The 22,107-nt window shown below is 37.4% G+C and overlaps 1 protein-coding gene across 6 annotated transcripts in view; it reads right to left on the reverse strand.

The window, feature by feature from the left end:
- Positions 1-22,107, reverse strand: part of HERC2 (HECT and RLD domain containing E3 ubiquitin protein ligase 2) — a 110,405-nt gene that overhangs the window by 11,857 nt on the left and 76,441 nt on the right. For 5 of the 6 annotated variants that reach the window (XM_084303368.1, XM_084303366.1, XM_084303367.1 and 2 more), the window contains 21 exons: positions 21,480-21,651; positions 20,717-20,903; positions 19,787-19,927; positions 19,242-19,433; positions 17,574-17,727; positions 16,209-16,316; positions 14,993-15,124; positions 14,039-14,197; positions 13,830-13,948; positions 13,314-13,439; positions 12,205-12,360; positions 11,941-12,056; positions 11,614-11,812; positions 8,906-9,120; positions 8,011-8,188; positions 6,723-6,884; positions 4,999-5,090; positions 4,448-4,587; positions 3,419-3,606; positions 2,607-2,804; positions 625-708 (listed from right to left, as the gene is read on the reverse strand). In XM_084303368.1, coding sequence (XP_084159494.1) covers positions 625-708; positions 2,607-2,804; positions 3,419-3,606; positions 4,448-4,587; positions 4,999-5,090; positions 6,723-6,884; positions 8,011-8,188; positions 8,906-9,120; positions 11,614-11,812; positions 11,941-12,056; positions 12,205-12,360; positions 13,314-13,439; positions 13,830-13,948; positions 14,039-14,197; positions 14,993-15,124; positions 16,209-16,316; positions 17,574-17,727; positions 19,242-19,433; positions 19,787-19,927; positions 20,717-20,903; positions 21,480-21,651 — 3,218 coding nt within the window. The remainder of the gene's footprint in view (positions 1-624; positions 709-2,606; positions 2,805-3,418; positions 3,607-4,447; positions 4,588-4,998; positions 5,091-6,722; positions 6,885-8,010; positions 8,189-8,905; positions 9,121-11,613; positions 11,813-11,940; positions 12,057-12,204; positions 12,361-13,313; positions 13,440-13,829; positions 13,949-14,038; positions 14,198-14,992; positions 15,125-16,208; positions 16,317-17,573; positions 17,728-19,241; positions 19,434-19,786; positions 19,928-20,716; positions 20,904-21,479; positions 21,652-22,107) is intronic. The other variant, XM_084303369.1, reaches the window with a different exon arrangement.

Here is a 22,107-nt window from a genome sequence, read left to right on the forward strand (position 1 = left end):
TGGAAATATCTATGGAAGGAAAGACACATCTGGCCTAAGGCACAACGTTACATCTTCTAACATCAATTATAAGAAAAAAAGCCTTTTTGTATCAAACCGTTCTGCAATCAATATGACTACATGTGATGACCAGCAGAGGACAAGAGTTTAAGAGCCTGATTCTTAATCATAACGAAGAGCCTTCCCAGCACCCTCCCCAGCCCTTCATGCTCTATGATACGAAAGCAACTGCGGAGTAATTCATGTGACCACTTGGGAAGGTAAGTAAGGCATCAGAATCACTACTCTCTTGAATCATCTAATATAGTGAGTTTTGAAAAAGCAGTCCTTTGTCAAGCAGGACATACTTTGCTCATTCATTACAGTCCAAATCACACACTTGATATTTCAAGAAGTGTCTCCTTCCCCTGTACAACTACAGTCTGCATGAAAACATATTGAAAAAAAAAAAGAAAAAAAAACAAGCAGATTTTGCTACGTTTGCTTCTTCATTGTTTTATCCTCCAATTCAACTCCTCCAAGTATACTAGGACATCAAACAGCTGAAACACAAAGGGACCTGACAAACATAGAGCACTGGTGGCTAAACATACATATTAAAACCAGAACTTCAGCTTCAGATACCTGTATTCTATTGAGCTCTACAACTGGCCCGTGCTGACGATCTCTCACCATAGTTGCTTGTACAACTTTTCGGAAAGCTGCCTCCTAAAAAAGAAAAATACAAAAAATGAAGTTGCAAAACTGCTATCCAGTAAGAATGCTGCACATATTACACAGATAAACACACACACACTTCAATTTAGAGAGAAAAAAATGACTTCAACAGAACAGAGAAACTGATCCTGTACTACCAGCCTTCAGCAGTTTTCTTCCAAGTGTATCACAAAACACTAGAAAAAGCATAAAGCCTCGTAGTCTCTCTTCAGAAGACATGGAAACAGGCATCAAATGCTTTTGAAATACTCAAAAACAAACAAGTAAGAGCAACAGGAGAGGAAGCTGTGAAGTGTTAAAGGGCATGTTATTTGTGCTAATAGAATTCAAGCCTGAAACACGTGGGATACCAAAAAGTAAAGAGGAAAGTCTCTCCTGCATCAATCACTCAATATCATGGCTTGAAAAGTTGTACTGCATCCAGCTTCAGTTATTACTAGGCAACCAACACACTACTGAGTATAAATTGATTTATACCACACTAACATAAGTATATGGCAAACAGTTAATGTCAGAGAAAAACAATGAAAAAAAAGCCAAAGAAGAAACCATCCTGCTAAGGAAAGGAATAAACAAAAAAATAAAAGGAAAACTTTTCATGCAAATTTAAATATCTGAGGTTAACTCGCTAGATACTTGGATACCATTTTACACTCTCAGTTTGAAGGTGGGTTTTTTGTTTAAGTCTTTAGAATCTCTGAAGGTAAGCTTGACTTAAATACCTAGATACAGGTACAACATCACAACTTCTGCTGTCCCCAGTGAATGCCTTGGACAAAAAATACACCTTTTACCATATTTCATCTTGTATCTGAAGCCTTTCTACAACAGTTCTACCCACTCTAAAGTAAATGACATTAAATATGCTTCCTACACACCGACTCTCATATTTAATTTACTTAAAGACTCCCTGTTAACAGCATTAAGGTATAAAAGTGTCATGAACAGAATAGCTATCCCTTCTTTTTCCTTCCTCCCCAGTCCAGGTTTTGATGGAAAAAAATGTGTGGTCTTCTCTTGGTATGTGAAGTATGTGTTCTACCAGATTTCTTTACTTCACAATTTTATTGGGGTCTAGAGAAAGAGACTAAGACGATACATTCTAAGGAGTCTAGTTACAGGTTGTGTCTTATTTATTGACAAAGAACAGTACTGCAGAAGAAAAATTAACTGCTTCTAGTTTCAAATGGATTTTGTCCTCTGCAGATTTTGGATTTTGTCTGTTTTTATACTGTTATCATTTTTTGTTAGATTAGACGAGTTACTAGGACAGTGAGAAAATACAGATCCAAAACCAATGATCATACTGAACACCAGTCACCTTTTCCACATCTAAAGTTTTGAATTAATGTTGCATCCTTCAAGAACCTTAATTATCTAGACTTTCTCATGACCAACCTTCCTTACCACTGTGAAATTCCCTGCTTCTTTACCCATTTGAGATTGAACTCCTAGGTACTGTCTTCCTTTTAACCCTAGTCTAAAATCATAAAACCTGCATGGAGCTTTGGATCAGGCTGTGCATCACCTGTTTGTAACAACTGAAATACAAAAGCAATGACCATTTGAAATTTGTGGTTCCACCCCCCACGAATAAGCACCTACTGATTACTCTAAAAGAAATTTGCCTACACTACAAAAGACTTACAATATAAAGTTATTTTTAAGAACAAGATAGAGTAAAACCATAAGGAAAAACAGAGGGGGAACATAATAAAGGGAACACATTCACGAAGAAAGATATTTGCATAATTGGAATGCAAATATTTGACATGCAACATACAGAACAAAATGAGATAAACAATTCTACTTCCTTCAGAAACTGTTCAAGCAGTACATTTCTCTTACAGTTACAAATCACTGCCTTAAAAAACTATCCTGATAAATACCTTTCCCTGTGAAATCAGTATTCCCCGCAGTGTGTCAAACCCAACTGAGGGTCCTTGGCCAGTTTCATCCAATCTTCCTTCAAGATCAAACATTGGAATGCAAGGACAGAAGAGTTCAGAAATGTGATGCAACAGCAGAAGCCTGTTTCTCAATGAAATGATGGGTATTTCCTGTAGATGATTGTACTCCATAGGAACCTGCAATAAGGCAACAATATCCAAAAGTAATTTAGAATTATTATATACTTCATTTTATTAAACAGAACAATTTAAGATTTGTAGGCGAATCTGTATTAAATTCAGGTATTGCTTATTCACCCTGTCAAAACTTAATACAGAGTCCAGTTGTGTCTAAAAAAATATTCATAGCATATTAATAGTAATTATCTAGACTGAAACTGCCTGCAAGTATTAGAAACATGACAGACTATTCATGTTATCCCAAAATTCACAATTATTTTTATCCATAGACATACTTTACCACTACACACAGGCATTATGCACCATCATTACAGCTGAAAAACTGAATGTTCAAAACCAATCTTCTCAATGTGAGGCAAGCAATGATGAACCCCACTAGGAAGATCCTCACTGGTAGAATATAGAATTAAAATTCCCTCCAATTTACTGTTCAGTATTGGATTACCAACTGAATCTTTCTTTGGAAATAAGGACGTTAAACAATGGCTCAAAATAAATCAAAGCACGCCAAACTGATTCAGGGATTTAGAAAAGAAATATGTCTGCTAGAAGATGAACAATAAGAATACTAAGTACATTTAGAATCTGAATGTAGTAAGCCAAAATATTACCTGTGTAGGGAGCTTGCCAGCATTTGCAGGTTTACTGGTTGACCATGCTAAAGTATGTGCTGAGCCACAGGCTACCCTGTTGATCTTTTTGCCCTGAAGTGCTGCAACCAAGCGTGGTCTTTGGATGGCATTAGTTGTTCCGTCTCCAAGCTGCCCTTCATCATTATCTCCCCACGTATACACCTCCCCTAAACCAATAAAAGTAATTACTTCTGAAGCCAAGATAGAAGATTCTGATATTTTTAAAATAAAATTTTATAAACATTTTAACCAAATGAGGCCCTCAACTGTAATTAGGATTTCCAGGACTGTAGTCACCCTGAAAACCACTATCTGTTGCAGGTAAAAATTAAATGACACAGTTACGTTCCTACAGCAGCTAGTATTAGATGCATCTATTTCTTCACAGTGTGTAAAACAAAGTCCTGCTGCAGAGCAGTAGGAAATGGCAGACCAGAAGAGAAAAACCTTTTCAAAATATCAACCTTGTTTCCAAGCAAGGTTTCATTTTCTACAGTTATCTCCTATTTCACTACCATCTATAACACCCAGTTACTGTGCAGACTTTAAATTTGGGAGTGAGTCTGCTGTAAAGAGATCTTGTATCTCAACCTACTCTATAAAAAGCAGTATTGTTTGCACAATGCTTCATTTACCAGGTTAAAACACCTCAACAGGTAAAAAAAAAAACCTGTAAAAACACTAAATCCAATCATTCAACTCCTTGATGAACTTGTCGTAACTTTTAGAGCTCTGTATTGTTCTTTGACTGTCTGTATTTATGAAACTTAACTGTTATTTTTATCAATTAAAAGCCTTCTGTTATTTTTTAAGTGATCACTGTAAATCAATGACATACTTTCTACTCAAGATTTATGCAACATCTGCAAACAAAATATGCCCAGGCACATAAAGGACCAGTATTTTTAACAAGGACAGCCTACCAACATCTGACCAAAAAAATATTTTTCCCCCTCCAAATGCAGTACTAAGTAATATCTGAGTACTAAGTATATCTGATTTTTATACCATCTTCAGTGCAGCAAACACAGTGTAAAGACCCTGTAGCAATTGCAATGACTTTCTTTCCTTGCAGTCCCTGCACTTGTCGTGGTCTTCTAACATGGTCATCAGATCCATGGCCTAGCCGATGATAATCTCCTTTGCCCCTGCACAGAGAAGATAAAACATTTCAAAACTCCGTGGCATTCTTAGAAAAAAACACGAGGACAGACTCTGTCTGATATTAGGCCTGTAGATATACTTATAAATAGTCCAACAACCAAAAATATTTGATATTTAGGGGAAACAATATGACTCTGTCTCCAATTATTCAACATTAATCAACCCCCGCTTGTATGACATGGATGTGATTCTGCTGACAGAGTGAAAAAAAAATACTTAAAACCCCACTACATGGTTTCTGCTTATTCTGCGCAGGTCTTTACACCACATTTCAATGTGTATTTTGTTTCTTCTAAAAGTGTCCAGGCCACAGATCCATTGCAAGCATCCAATTGCAAAAACAGTAAGTTCACTGACGTCAGGGACTGGAACGGTAACTAATGTAAGATATTTACCAGGTATACACTGCTCCAGATTTGGTAAGAGCCACAGAAAATTGTGATCCACATTCTACTTTAACCACTCCAAGGCCTGTGAGGGAATCAATCTAGAAAAATAATAGCAAAATAAATCAAAATTAATTAAGGAAGCTATGGTTTCATCAACTGCCTTGTATTTAGGAATGTCTTACATGTAAGTCAAATAGGATGTGTAAGTGTTAAAGTGTCTGTGTATGCGCTTATGAATTAAAATATGCATATAGATCTTTTAGTAGAATTCCACTCCTTTCATCTTTCCACTATTTACTACTTAAACATTCAAAAGAAGCTCAGACTTGGAAAATTGTTTAAGATCTTATCTACTGTTTTACCTGCAGTAATTGCTCCTTAGTAAAAACGGTAGGGTTTTGTCTCCAAATTCTTAACATTAATCATCCCTAGCTCCTCTGACACTGGATGTGATTCTACTGACAGTAAAAAAAAATACTTAAACCTGCAACACACCGTTCCTACTCACTGTGTAGGTCCTCATGTCATTTTACCATCAATGCTATGGGATTGATGATTTATGAGATAAACAAGCTACTTCCATATTGTGTTGCATCATGCAATAAAAAACTTATTTGGGATAGTCTGGTAGGCTTTGTCCTTTGAGAAATGGAATGTGGACAGCTGTATCTACATACAAAGGTGTGATTCTGGACTAAGAATCTAAAATCCACTGTGCACAGGTATACACTTACATACTCTTATATTATTCTCCAACACAAACAGTGCTCATCTCTGTTTCAAGTGCTGATACTTGAATTAATATTGATATTGACTTGAATTGATAACGTACAGAGAAAGTATGGCATGAGGTAGTATTACACAACTTTATTAACAAAAGGAAGCACAGCCAGCAGGTTAAGGGAGGTGATTTTCCCCCTCTTGTGAAACCCCACCTGGAGCACTGTGTTCAGTTCCGAGGCCCCCAGTACAAGAACACCACAGACCTATTAAAACAAGTCCAGAAGAAGGCCACAAGGATGATCAAGAGGCTGGAGAACCTCTCTTGTGAAGACAGGCTGAGGAAGTTGGGGTTGTTCAGCCTGGAGAAGAGAAGACTCTTCTCCGCTATAAGCAGCCTCCCAGTACCTAAAAGGGGCTTACAGGAAAGATGGGGAGGGACTCTTTGTCAGGGGGTGTAGTGACAGGACAAGGGGGAATGGCTTTAAACTAAAAAAGGGTAGGTTTAGGTTAGGTATAAGGAAGAAATTCTTCACTCAGAGGGTGGTGAGGCACTGGCACAGGCTGCCCAGAGAAGCTGTGGATGTCTGGAGGTGCTCAAGGCCAGGCTGGATGGGGCTTTGGGCAGCCTGGTCTGGTGGGAGGTGTCCCTGCCCATGGCAGGGGGGGTTGGAACTGGGTGGTCTTTAAGGTCCCTTCCAACTCTTAACATTCTATGATTCTATGAAATATAAAGATTTCTTGGGAAAAATCTAACCTTAAGAACCAGTTAAAACAAGAAATATTCCTGGAGCCAGCAATTTTATCAAAAAGAAAACCAAAGTACAACTTCTTCAGTCAGCACAAAACTTGAAGACCAGTCATTGTATCCTACAAATCCCATTATTAACAACAGAAGAAGCCTGATGTCCCAAGGTAGGTGGAAGCTTGCTTATGTTGATGAATCTATTTTTGTTGTTCTCTTTAACCTCATGGCTTCTAAAACAATGAAAAAAATTATATTCAAATACCTTCATTGGTACTTTACAGCCATCACTGCCTCCTCTCCCAAGTTTTCCATAATCTCCATCACCCCAGGACCAGACTGTATCATCATCAGTAAGGCATAACGTCTGTGCATCGCCGCTGCCACACGCTATGTCAATCACACGATAGCCCTGGAGAGCTTCAACCTGTAAAGCAATCACCAGTTCTTGTTTACAACAAAAGATTCAGTCATTTAGTTTCATAAAAGACAACAAACCCAGCTTGGAAAGGTGCTTCACTGGAACTGTGGGTCTGAAATACCACAGGATCATGTAAATAAATTCAAGTCAAAGGCCTTTGCTCTTTTCAAACCAACAAAATGAAAGCTGACTACACATTTTAAAATACTGGATTATCCTTTTTACTTGGTTGACAAGTTAAATTTTTTTACTGAAGAAGTCAGGGAAAATAACTCATACAAAACATGTAAGGTTTTCAAAGACTATGTTCTGTTCACATAATTTCAGTTTCTATGGTTCACTACTGTATACACCACTTATTTCCCAATAGTCTTTTAGTAGTTTACGATTTCCTAGCACTTGCATTATCTGAATTTAATCAACATCTTAACTTCTGAAATGCTGCCATCTAGTGATGAGGTATGGAATTGGGAATCACAAAGTAAAAGGATACCGATCCACACGAACTGCATCCTCCCAGTCCACACCCATACTTGAAATAAGGGATTAGAGGTAGCCCAATCCATCATCCACTACTTCACATACTTCAAACTCGTCTACAGACTAGCTACCTTCATAATAACCAAGAAAATGGGGTGGGGAGGGGGTAGGAGTGAAAGGAAGGGGAGGATGCATAACAAAGGTGGGTAGACCCTACTTTTGTGAGCAGGGGAATGAGCACATCTGGTTATTTTCGGTGCAAAGTATTTATGTGAAGGGAGTGCAGGCAGCTAAAGTGCATTTAAGATATTTCACTCCCCCATCTCCACCCAAACTGGAAGCAACAATAGCTTGTAAATCTGTACCAATTGTAAACTGCTGTGACCTTTACACACCCTAGAGATGTTGTTTTGCTTGACAGGGAGGGTTAAACAGATTAGTAATAAGTTGTTTGGTGATCTCTAGCCGAGCTTTACAGCTCTACTTTTACTTCATTCTTTCAATCCATTCCTGTTTTCTAAAGCAACAGTACGTTTCCTACAAACGTATGCCGCCACTTCTTCCTTTTATTCTTTATACACAGAAATTGGAAGTTACAAATCAGAAGGTAAGAACTGGATTAAAACCATACAGAGTTCCAAATGTTTCTTACCAGTTTAGGTTTTAGTTGGTCCTCACTATCTCCATGCCCAAGGCGCCCATATCTTCCCTTCCCCCATGTAAAAAGGTCTCCTGCAGCTGTAATGCATGCACTGTGCGCTCCTCCAGCAGCGATGTCAACCACTTCTATACCTCTCAGAGATTCGATTACACGAGGACGATCACAAGGGCTGAAATGAAAATAATTGTTTTGAGAACTTTTAGGATAGACCATTCACACACATCAATGTACAGAGAGCTTTATAAAACGAGTACAAGGGAATCTACCTCAGAATTTAATTTTGTGCCAGTTTAACTTCCTCAAGATGTTTCACTATTCATTCAGAAATATGAATTAATTAATAAACTAGAATTATTTTACCATATGTTATACTAAAGCATTACAGGTTAAGTGAAATTACAGAAGCATTTACACTGGAAGATCAGTCCAATTTAACACTAGAAATTTTGATAACGTATATTGCATTGGACTGCTTTTCTCCATGGACTTAAACATTCCTTTTTCTTTTTGGTTCAGGATATTGTTGTCTCAAACACAACAGAATTTCTCCTTTAACATAGGAAACAATGCATATGAACATCAAAAGCAGAATGGCAGGTCTGCTCCCTCCTAAAGTGCCATGAAGTTCCACATACTCACAAGATAAATTCCAAAAGAAATCCACTGGCCTTTGGCATCTACAGGTGTGCTAGAACACAGGATCTAGTCACAGAAATCCAAGTAACTTTATCTGGTAAGTATTTTGTAGTTCTCCAATCTAAAAAAATGCCTTCCCATATCACTTCTTAACACTGATTTCAATATACAGACTCATATAACACTTAATACATCGCAACTGTAATAATACCCATTAGCAGTTTAACAAAATAACACCTCAAAGCATTACCTTCGGTTTCCATGACCAAGTTTACCATCTTCTGCTTCACCCCAAGAATAAACTTCTCCCTCAGAAGACAATGCCAAACAGTGCTTTCCTCCTGAGTTCACTGCGACTTTCTTTATAAACACATGCTGAATGGATTCCAGTAAAGTTGGAGTAGAAACCGACTCTGTTCCTCCAATTCCAAGCCTACCACCTGCTCCGTATCCAGTGGCATACAGCTTTAAAATGAAGAACACGATTTAATTTCATTTGTGTCTTGAAGAACATTCACTAGAATTGTAGAGAAGAATTCTTATTGAATGTATACTAAAAGATAATTAAAGAAAAGCCTGAAAAAAACAGCTTTTTGCTTGCCTCTATACTAGTCTAAGGACAAAGACAAAAGTTGAAACAGAGGTTACATTCTTTTTCTTACTAGATCAACATAGACGGAAAAGGTAGGCTGGCTTTGGGCAACAAATTCTTCATAAAATCTGAAGCAGAAACAGCTGGCTGCAAACAAACACAAACTCCTCCAGTATGTGTACCTCTTCTCCCCCTTTGCAGGTACCATATTTATCATCTAAGGCCTCTTACTCATGTCATCTCTACTGCATAGACATTAACTTCTTTTGCTTTCAGAGATGACCTGACACATAATTAAATTCTTCATAACCACTTGGTTTGTGCTTAGCTTTAAAGCCTTCAGCTTCCCTTTAAGACCTCAAGAAGGTTTTACATTTCCAGAAACTATCTACTTTTCCAATTCTACAAGCTAGTCCAGAAAGAAAGAGAAAATTCTACCTATATATGCAACCGTGACTTAATTTTGTTAATCAACTGTTCTACACTCACAGGAGCATTTCCCATGGCAATTCAGATTATCTTTCAAACCCAAACAAGGCAGACTCAGTAGCTGCAGGTAGCATGCAACTATTCAGTTTCACAAGAGGAATTTATGCTAGCCTGCTCCAACATTCCCTGTCAGGTGCACGTAAACAAATTCTGAAAAACCATTTTCCACACTTCTTTTTACTGCAATACAATCTAACCTTAATCAAGGAAATACTAAGCACAGCAATTTCTTGTCACCAGTTTCAATCTGTTTTGCCAAAAAATTGATCCGTGAAATATGATTATATAATTATGCAAAGAAAATTCTGCTCTAGGTTTTCAAGCTTTATAGGAAATACATGTTTCATAATAAAAAAGATAAAATGGTTTCAAAATCCCTCCTCTGAAAAGAGGAGCGATTTGGCCAACCTCTTTTCAGTGGTTTGTGGGGGCAGGACAAGGAGTAATGGCCACAAGATAGAGCCCAGGAAGTTCTACAACAACATGCAGAAGAACTTCTTCATGGTGAGGGTGACGGAGCATTGGAACAGGCTGCCCAGGGAGATTGTGGGGTCTCCTTCTCTGGAGATATTCAAGACCTGTCTGGACACCTACCTGGGCAGCCTGCTCTAGAGAACCTGCTTTGGCAGGGGGGTTGGACCCGATGATCTTTTGAGGTCCCTTCCAACCCTTCAATTGTGTGATTCTGTGATCCTGTTTGCACATATTCCCCTTAAAATAAGAACTTTTTTAAGAAGGTTTTGTATTTTCAAAGTTTCTAAATCCTATGCCGAAAGCCACAGTTTCTAGTCTGCTAGGCATTTAATTTTCCTTCCCCAAGAAACATTCAATTACTTGTACCTGGAAGTAGAACTAATGAAATTTAGTACCTCTCATGCCAGGAATGAAAATAAGGCTATATTCGAGTCAATATGAGCTGTCACTAATCTAATGAATTTTATTTTAAATTTTAATGCTGATTTTGTAAAAGTATCTAGAAAACATAAATGTGTGTGATAGTATTACAATATCATCTATCACCCACACGTTTCTTTCAAGCATTACTGTTGTAGCTTTCTTTCTTCCTTGCAATAAAGCACATGTAAACACATTGCTTCTTCCAATTCCATCCCATACATACAGTTTTTAAACAGTACAATTTTTTACTCTTCTTGTCTATCCAAAAGGTACTTGTCTCAACACAATGATGTCAAGCAATTAATCCGTTCCTTATCCTTTTGTGAATCATTAACAAGGATGATACTGACTGCTTAGGACGGAAACATTAATCTAGTGATACACTATAGTGAAAGTGTTACAAGAAGTCTAGCTAAAAATCTCAATCACATCCTCTACACAAAGCTGCCATCTGTATCAAAATTAAGTTGTTTTCAAATTCACAAACTTATTTTTTTTCTCTTATACCTAACCCTAAATCTTTACATGGCATTCCTTTCCACTGAGGATTTAAGCATCTACAAATTAAATCCTGCAATATCTAATTTAAAGGCATTTAGCTAGCCCTGAACAATCTCAGATTCCAATTATAACTCTCTTCTGCCAGGGAGGCAACATCACCTTCACATTTTACTGTCTGTACTGTTTTATGGGACTCTGTGAGCCTGTTGTTTCTATTCTTTCTTTGTTTTCCAAAATCTGATCACAGTTCTGAATTGAAAAATAAAGTATTCATGTCTTGTTTCAAGCATTTAATGCAACTGTACATTGAATTTCTGTGTTGTAACGGCAGAGTTGGTACAGTTTAGTTTCATTTAAAAATATATTTAATGTATTAAATAGGATACACATATTACTACTGACTTGGCCTAACTCATTCTGAATAACAGGATGAAATTTTTAAAGGGAGTTTAACAAAAAATTATTTATTGTACGCTTACTTTTCCATCAGCAGTCACTGCAAACAGAGTCTGTTCACCACCGATTAATTGCACTGGTCTAAGAGTAGCAAGAGCTTCACACGGAGTTGGGACTTTGACTTTTGCCCCTTCAATCCCACCAAGTTGTCCTCTATGATTGTGACCCCAACCATAAATAGTTCCACTGCCTCCAGCTGAAAGTGTCCAATCGTCAGGTCGTCTACGTAAAATTTGAAACAAAACAAAAAAGTTATAAAAGAGCTTCTAGGAAGTCACAAAAAAAAAGTTGTTTGTTGCATAAGAGTTAAGCATCACAAGACAAAACAAGTGACAGTTGAAATCAATAACCTATTCATCCACTGGACAAGCTGTTCATCCTGTTCTCTCTTAAAGACATCATGGCACTCATGAAGAACATCCATATTTTCATTATCTGCCATTAATTCTCGGATTTTCTTTGCCACCTGTAAAATATTTTGGATTAAACAATGTTATTCCAATTATCAGCTACTCCTACCGTAGTTGACATAAAACACTTCAAATCTCAGCATATTCTTTTAAAGGGAACATTTTCACATGTTCCATGAGCTATTTAAAATATTCCTGCAATACCTCATCGAGGAAAAGGCGAGGTAATGGAGTTCTTTTATCAAGAGCCACAGCAACCCTGGATGCCATACAGTATCTTCTGAACCAAGCCCATTTGTGTGTCTCTGCACAGCAAGGGAGAGTGTCCAATTCTAGATCACAAGCGAGAGCCACAAGCACCTGCAGACAAACGAAACAGATGCATCAAAAATGTGTAATAAAGAGTAATACGCATTTGATGTAGTAGAACAGCTCAGACCAGCAGGGCATGAACACAGTCTCAAAGAAATGTAAAGTACAGGGGACATCAAGAGCTATCCATCTTCATTACTCTCATTGACTGGGCAGCATCAAGTGTACCCAGACAATTTCACACAGTTAGCTATCTAATTTCTTCCTCCAATCCAACAATTTTCACAGTACCCCTGTGAAAAATACTCCTAGATTAATTATCTTTTCAACATCAAATGACACATGCTGAACTTTTTACCTTCCATTTCTAAACTAAGTATCTTTCCACTAATGAAATCAATTTAGTTTACTGGTGAAGATGGTGAACAATAGATTACTTCTCTGTAAAACCTTTTACTGGAAGACTTTAAGGTAGATAAACCCTCTTATTTTAACTTTTACTACAGGGGAGGCTTTTTCAGCCTTCTTACTCTTGTTGATTTTCCCTAGACCTCCTCAGCTCTTTGCATTTTGAAGTACAAGACCCAAAACTAAAGAGCCTTACTTTTAAGGCATTTTTATTTCTTCCAACCAGAGGTCAGGAACATCTTCAGGGTATTTAAACCAATAAAAATATACAATACTCCTGTTAGGGAAACTCAAATCAGTTGTCAAAAACACAGCTTCAACTGTAATCTACTATACTTTCAAGGCTACCTACCTCTGCCTAGCTAGGTACTCCTGATCTTGTATTTGCATATTTGGTTCCCCTTTTAGAAGCAGCATTCTGATTAATCTTTATGCAATTTCATCTGTGACTTCAGACCCATTTTTCACAATTAATTAAGATAAGAATAAAATCTTCACAAGAATTTTCTCTATCACTACCACGTGAGCTAGTATCACAAAAAAAAAAAAATCCAGAATAACTTGTGCAATGAATTCTTTACTGATTGCATTACCTTAAAGAAAGGGCTGTGGAGCAGTTGTTTGCCACCTCTCACAATAGGGTCTTCATAGTCAAACTGTCGCTGCAAAGCTTCTGGAAGACCTTTAACCAAAGCAGCTAAAGCACTTCCTGTGAAACTCTAGGAGAAACCACAGAACAAGAACATTTGTCTATGCATTGCAATGAGTTATTTAGATAACTATGACAAAAAATTAGTAACTTACCAAACTACAGTTAGTTTTGTGACGAATCGTTTCCAAATACAGAAGTATTTGCATCTTTTTTCTTTTTTTTTTTTTTTTTTTGACAATTCCAAAATCACACATATAAAACTGGAATTAGCTTTTTTTTTTTTCCCCTAAAATGGTGTCCCTTTACAGGGACTTAGAGACTTGTGAAAGTAGCCTATTCATGTGCACGTCCTGTTTTGTGGTTAACAAAAGCCTTTTACAGCAGGGCCAACATTTTTAATGCTTTGCATATATCTTAATGTGAAAAACGTCAGAGAAGAGCATTGCAGCCTGCTTACCAAAGCTCGTGTTTCCCCATCATTATCTCCAAGAATCCGGTTGATGTTAATAGACTGGCCAAATTCTGTTGTGAGCAGTTTCCGTAGTCTCTGCAAGGCCCACATTCGGTGGCCAGCAGCTAAGGAAACATAAGCACACAAAACCCAAAATTACTTTAAACAATCATTTTAACTTCAAACAAGCAGACAAACTTAAGACTTACACCTACCTAAGGCACTCAGTTGAGCACAAGCTGCAAGAGAAGCTGCCAAGCGAGGAACTATACTCCTGTTGGAAGCAAAATTTAAGCGAAAATCCAACAAACATGTAACCAAATCCATTGAGGGACATGAAAGAATGCAACGATCTGAGAGAAGGTCCTTGGGGCCTGCAAGAAACAAAAAATAAAACAAACTAAGAAAATAGAAGGTGGAGAAGATTTCCCTTTGAACTGACATAAGAACAGAACAAGGGCAGGATTTAGCTGACCAAATGCAGCAGTCTACGGTGCTGGTCTACATCTGAGTTGGTCCATTCCACCTCCCTTTGAAGGGACAGGAAGGCAGACGCACTTTCATGACATAGAATCATCGAATGTCTTGAGTTGGAAGGGTCCCACAAGCATCGAGTTCAACTTGTGACTCCACACAGGGCAGCTCTTAGGAGTTAAACCTTGTATCTAAGAGTATTACCAAACACTGCTTCAACAACTGGTTTGGGGTCATGACCACGAGTGCTTATTCCAGCACTTGACCACCCTCCTCTCAGTGAAGAGCTCTTTCCTAATATCCAGTCTGAACTTCCCCCGAATCAGATTTAAGCCGTTCCATTGCATCCTATCACCAGTCACAACATAGTTCACCTAATTCCAAAGCCTCATTAGAAAAAAAATCACATGAATTATGCCTCAGAAGTAACCTCTCTTCACTGATGGAGAGGTTACAACAATTACAAAAATATCTGATTCTCTCCTTCCTGTACAAGTACACCTCTCAGGACTTTGTTGAAAATTTTTCCCAGGTATGAAAAAAAATTCTCATACTATGAATATAAATTTAAATATTTAAATGTTAATTAAATATTTAAACAGCATGTAAATATTTAGATTGTGGAATAAATTTAACTGTAGAAACTAAACTAGTAAATATACTCTCTCATCCTTATGTAAATGTGATGAGCTTACCTGCAGCTGGCATGATAGGGTAAACAGTGAATCGCCATCCCCATCCATTTACAGAGCCGTCACTGATGAACTTCCACTTCAGTTCATCCCCTGGAATTCGCAACTCACTAGACCAATCTGACCACTCTCGACCTGTTACACCAGGTAATATGAACATATTCACATACACTGACTGAGCCAATGCAAGCCACTCACCAACAGTAACTTCCCTCAATGATTATGTCTTGTAAACATCACAAATACAATACAAAAGAAAAAGGTATATGGAGCACGTGAATATAACTATAAAGATGCTACATTAACAAAACTTAATTCTTAAACAGTTCAATTACCACTTTTAACATATGTTCTCGGTGCTTTTAATACCTCTTTCAAAAGACAATCATGAGACCTTATTAGAATCCCTTGTTCTGTTTGACAATTGCAAGAATTTTCAAGTTCTTTTCATGCTAACTTTTAGTACGTTGTAACAGATCTTTGTAAACCTTAGGTCTTTTTCCAACCAAAGCCAGCTCAATAATGAATCATGTGAACATGTGCAACTGAAGCAGGTTGAGGAAAAAGTGGTGAACAGTAAAAGCCCACATCACGAATGTTTGGAAGTGTTAAGCATAGGCAGTAACTACTTAGACCCTTGCACACAATGTATGGGTAGGTCAATATAAGATTTGATTAAAAATATTCCTCCATCATCTACTGAAAAATCAACAGTGCTTTAAAATGAAATTACAGATATGATAAAAGATGTGAGATTTTATGTAGTGTTAGTTACATAGATCAGAGCAGAAAAGAGAAAGAGAGAGCCTAGATTATATTTTGGGCATTCAACAGCAGAAGAGCATTTGTCTTGACTGTAAAAAAGCTCAAATCTCTATAATTATTACTTGAAAAAGACAAAACCTAGCTAAAGAATACCGTTTTACAATTGTTTTTCCAATTTGTTAAAATATGCTTTGATTATACAGAAATTCACACATGGTGCCATGGGTGCTAGTAATTAATTTTTTACACTCCAACTGCTCTTTGGAAAAGCAATCTTTCATGTCTGTATGTAGATCATACAGTGGTTGTCTTCTTTTTTTTCTTTAAAATAGAATATCAATTTACATAGTTTTTCCTCTTTGTTATTGGTATATCTTTGACAAGGAGTATGTCACAGTGGTACATTTCATTCAGCGTTTAACAGTAAATCACACAAGACACTTTCGAAGAGCACCTGATCGGACGGAAACAATTCTGTTGACACCATCCATGATGGTGAGTGGATCATGACGCCGCTCTGTAGAACACTGGCGATCAAATTCTACTCTCAGTCCCTCAGCACCTAAACAGCAACAAAGAATTTACACACTTCTACAGAGCAATCAATACCACAAACAAATGCAGTATTTTAGAAATCCACATGAAATCGAATGCAATGGTTTGGAAGCCAGAGTGCTCATTAATAAAAATGAGAACGTGGACTTGCTTTGGTTTCATGACATTGTTTGTCTAACATCTTCTCTTTGAAAGACTTACATCGTAGAAAGCTCATGTGAACTGGGGCTAGAAGACAGAAGACTATATTAAGAACAGTCCCAACTGAAGTTGCCCTAGTAAAAAAAAAAAAGTCTATTTACAGTTAAGACAAATATCAAAAGATACAGGCAACAGAGAACTAAGTACCAGATAACATACTGAAGGAAGCATTACATGAAAATACAGTAAAGAAAGGAAAAAAGTATTTCCTAATGATCAAGGCTGAAGGAAAGGTGTTCAGTTACTGACCCTGAAAACAACTCAGATCATTCTCAGCTTTGTAACTGAACAGAAGACAGCAGTAATACGTAGCTGCAGAGAAATGGTATACAGAATTCCATCACAGAGAACCCAAACGTGGGTAAAAGTATATTTCACAGGACTGAGATGTTCATGTGGTATGCAAGTGTTTTAAGAAATATATTATTACAGCAACAGGATACGTAGCATTACTTTAAAAGTAATATTTTTATACTGTTGTATCTTTGTATGTATTGTTGTTTGTATTGTAATGTTGATCTGGTAGAATGGGTACAGAAGAGAGCTATGAAGTGGATCAGAGGGCTGAAGAAAGGCTGAGGGAGCTGGGGATGTTCAGCCCACAGAAGAGAAGGCTCCAATACTTCAAGGGGACTTATAAACAAGACAGGGAACAATTTTTTGCTCAGGCAGACAAGGGGGACAATGACAAGACAAGGGGGAATGGTTTTACACTAAAAGAGGGTAGATTTAGATTAGAGGTTAGGAGGAAATTCTTCACTCGGAGGGTGGTGAGGCACTGGCACAGGTTGCCCAGGGAAGCTGTGGATGCCACATCCCTGGAGGTGTTTGAGGCCAGGTTAGATGAGGCCCTGGGCAACCTAGTGCACGGGGTGACATCCCTGCCCAAGGCAGGGGGGTTGGAGCTAGATGGTCTTTAAGGTCCCTTCCAACCCAAGTTGTTCCATGATTCAATTGTTCTATGAAAAGTTCTACACATATTTTTGTAAGCTGAGGAAAAAAAATATGCATGTAGGCTTGCAAGTAACTGGATTTCAGTAACAAAACTCTAGGAATTCTATACCTGGTATTTTAACTGTGCCACTAGAAGATGTATCATCAGTATATGGATGGCTGCTTTCTACCACAACTGGTTGCGAAGAAAGGCGACCACTTTGTGAATCAGTTGCCACATCTTCTAACTCAGTAACACATAGCTCCAACAACATATCAGCAACCTAAAAAAAAGAAAGAGACAAACCTAAAATCAAGTTTACAAAAAGTATGTATGGTTAGCCCAAGAAATCTAAAGCCAACTACCATTCTTCCTGAATAAAAAAAAAAAAAAAATCCTCTCTGACTCATAAACTATTGTATTCATTAAAAAATAATTTTAATGCTGCTAAAGCTTGAAAAGTTTTAAAACTAGAAGCCAAACACCATAAATCTCCAATAAGTAAAAGCCAGAACAAATAATATTTTTCCCTTGCAGAAAAACTAAACTAGAGCATAACTAAATCATAGGCCAAGAGATTAGTGAAAGATGTAATCTTTTAACCAAAATGTAACATTAAAACATACAATTTAGAGAGAATAGTACTCATTTTTTAAAGAGTAGGAAAGAAAAAAAGTTGTTTAGCCACTCACTATTAATGCTAGAAGGGAAAATGCTGATATGCTAGTGCATATACTTTGCATTTCACTGGAGTGGGAGGGAAATAACTATCTCAAATCCAGAACAGGAGTACACAAAGAACTGATCATAATAAGGAATTTAAAAACTGGAAAAAAACAGCTCCAAAAATGTCACTTTATTACTCCTATACTAATCACATCAGATAGGGTCTCACACAATCCGGGTTTACTAGGACAGATAGACATTTTTATTTTTAATTTTTTAAGTGTAGCTGTCTTGTCGTTTATTTCATTTATTTTTAAAAACTCTGAATTCAATATACAATCTTTATTAGAATCATTATTTATCTTTTTGGATAGTGATCCAAGTTTTAAAAAGGAACACAAACACCAGCTTTGCATCATTTCCAATGTTTCAAAGCAGTCTTTAAGCAACGCAAAGCCATAAATGAACTACATCACATAAGAATCTTAAAACAAACGCATCATGCTCATTACGGAGATATTTAAAGGGTAAAGCTGGAAAATGTTAAACAACTTTCAGTTCATTCCTATTAGCAGACATTATATAAAACATCTGTGATTTGTCCTATTCTTTTGTATAGCTGTTAGCATCCAGGGTTAGAACATCTATTAATTATTTGTTAGTTTTCCCAAGGGAACCCACATCCATAGATACTTTGTAAAGAGTTATAAGCTTCAATGCATCAAATATAAACCTTAAAAATCAAGAACTATATATTCTTAACAACACTGACATTTTAGCTAGCAATAATGACTGCACCAATTTGAGAAATAAAGTTAAGTGTAAAACAAAACCAACATGAAACTTTTTAAACTAACGTTCCAGAGATTCATCAAATAGGGTTTGGTTAATTCAGCTTCATGGTTTGCCAGCATGACAAACCAAGGAAATATACTGACATTTATTGCAAATACATATGTTCATATCATATTTCTATTAAAAACATTAAGGCCTACATACATGACGTTCAACTCTAATTTTCATACGTAATAAGCTTCTCAGTAAATCAAACTATATTTCAAATACAAGACAAATTTCTAATAAGCTAAGAGTAAAAATGACAGTTAAACTGCAAGATAAACAAAACCTGACCTGTGGGTAAGCTGTGCCCATGCCAGACAGAACAGCTGAGAGAACATCTCTTCCCTTTTCACCTGCTCGGTTGGACACAGCAAGCTTTAGCAGGTCAACCATGACTCGTGTGTCATCTGGTACTAAGAGACTAGTAAATTCATCCAAGTACTGAGGTTCCGGGCCAGATACTTTACTTTGGCTTTCTACGTCCTACAAAACAAGAAAGATTGCAGAAAGATTGACAGTGCGAAGAAGAAAGAGGCATCTCACCAAACCTAAACACAGTAATTTGTCTGAAGAAGTCTGAAGGTAGTTCAAGACAATTAGTAATTCTGGGTTTACATGGGCGCAGAATTAGTCTACTGTTAAACTTGTTTCTCAAGTGGAAAGGCTTTTCTAAAACTAACCTTGTTCAGCTTTGGAAAAGGAAGTAATAATAATCACACTGTCTTTAAATATACTTCAAAAATGCAGTCATATATAGAATAACTAGAAGTACTAAAACAGCACAAGTGATCAATAAAAACACTAGAAGAACTTAAGGAATGCATTGACAACATTACTTCTTTGGTTTTCGTCATGGTTTCTGCAATGATACTGGCAGCTCCAGGATCATCTGTGACTGGAATGAAAGGACGGGAAGAAGCAGCAGCAGCTGAGGGAGTTACAGCAGACGGCGTCACAGCATCTTCTGAGGAAACAACCTAGCCAAAATGAACAGTCATTAACAAAGGCTGCAATAGGATACTGTAAATCCTTTAGGAGTCTAATTATTTGTTTGAAGGGTTTACGTTCAAAGTCAGCAGCAATTCAAAAACATACAAATTCAAATACAACAGATTCACTCCCTGTTTTTCTGGCTTCTATTTTATATTCTTATCATGGCAAACCAGCCTTGACCCCTACAAATGCCAGCTGCTACAAAGACACAATAAAGCATGAGTGCCTGCACAGGAGTCTGCAGTGCAGAAGACAACCCCAAACACTGCACGTTAAAAGCCTGGGAAAGAAAGATCTTCAGTAGCAAGCCTTTCCTTTTATCTGCTTCTCTTTGCAGTTGGGCATCAAGAGAGTAAAATTTCATTCAAGCTCTCCTGTCTACATTAGTTAACATAAGTTTACAAGTTATGTTCCATTAAGTAATTCTTGAAGATTCCCTTAATCCAGACTTTTTTGTTTAACATCACTCCTCTAAAGTTACTTAGATATCTAATCAAATAATTAATATTTTAAAATATATTAATTTAAAATATATTAAATCAACTTTAAAATACTACAAAAAATCATAATTGCCTTTTAATGACATACTACATTCTCAGTTCTCAATTGCTTTCAGACTAAAATCTTAGTTTTTCCAAATCTGATGCACACAGCATACCCACTCCAGAGATTATAGTACAAAAGAACTGTTCAATCTCTCTATCAAACTAAGCACTGAGCAGTATTTTTCAGCTTCACTGTTAAATGATGTCGGAAAATTCATTTGATACTACCTCCCCTCTCCTGTCCTGCCATGGATTTGGGCTCAGCCTCTCTTCTATATCTCCTACAAGCATACATTCATCTCCATTTGCGGGGCTTCCTGTAGACGTGGCATCTGACGGGGGGGCTGGCGATGAAGAGGGACATTCTACCGGTGCAATCATACTTGCAGGCATCAACGCTCCAACAACTGCATCCCTGAAATCATTTAAGACAGATGAACATAAACCTAATTATACTCCCTTGTTGAACTAGAGAAAATATGAGCCTGTCTTAATAAAATAACCAAAGGTTTCCAAACTCTGGAATTTACAGAGTAGTTTATCTCCATCCTTCAAGTCAGATGGTTAATGCTGTTTCTTAAGGCCACACTATTTTACATAAGTTCATCTTTATAAATTTTAGCACAAATATACTCACTTCTCTACCTACAAGGAGGGCACAGCAAAGTTTTATTATTCTTTTCACCCTGTCCCCCACTGCTTCTTCCACTTCACCTATCACAAATTACTTATGCTCCTTTTACATGGTTTACTTGAGCGTTCTTGAATAAACAATTGTTTTTCCTCAGGTACTGGAAATTTCCTCATTCTGAAGAAACCACAACATCATAAAAGTTAACAGGAACATCAAAAGATAATTCCAGTGAGGCTTGGCCCCATCCTGAGGATTCCAAATTGGTAAAACCTTTTATATTTGACTCAACAGGCACTAAAAGAAAGCCAGCTATATCATCATTCACTCCTTAAGACACAAGAACACTTGCATGCCTACCTGGCATACATAATTTGTAATGCCATCAGAATATGAGACAGTGCCTGCTGTTTGGCAACATTCCCATCAAGTGATAAGAGAATCTTTGCAAGGGAAGGGCGATTCGGCTTCGAACTGTTTGCACCACTGATTTTGTTACTGGCAGCAGAAGAATCTGCATCTGAAGGAACACCTGAAGTAAGGAGAAAAAAGAGAAAGCAAGTATTTATTTTTATGTTCTTTTATTATTTTTTTTGTAAATCTTTAAAGATCACATATCACAGTGTGGCTGAGGCTGTGGGGGCCCTCTGGAGGCCACCAGGCCCCAGCCCTGCCCCAGCAGGGCCACCCAGCGCAGGCTGCCCAGGCCCATCTCCAGGCGGCTTTTGGAGATCCCCAAGGAGGAGACCCCACAGCCTCTCTGGGCAGCCTGTGCCAGGGCTCTGTCACACAGTAAAGACGACTGTAAATCTAAGTCTACAGGAGATTTTTAAACTGCAGTTCCTACAGCTGCAATATTAAAGCCAATACTGAGGCTTTTCAGCAAGTGCTTTTCATAAAATGAAGTGTTCCACCTTGTTACTTAGTCACGAACAATGGTGTGATACAGATAAATACTTTCTCTATTGGAATCTAAAACAAGTTTTTC

The sequence above is a fragment of the Netta rufina genome, assembly GCF_964035555.1.
Source record: "Netta rufina genome assembly, chromosome: 1".
NCBI lineage: Eukaryota > Metazoa > Chordata > Aves > Anseriformes > Anatidae > Netta > Netta rufina.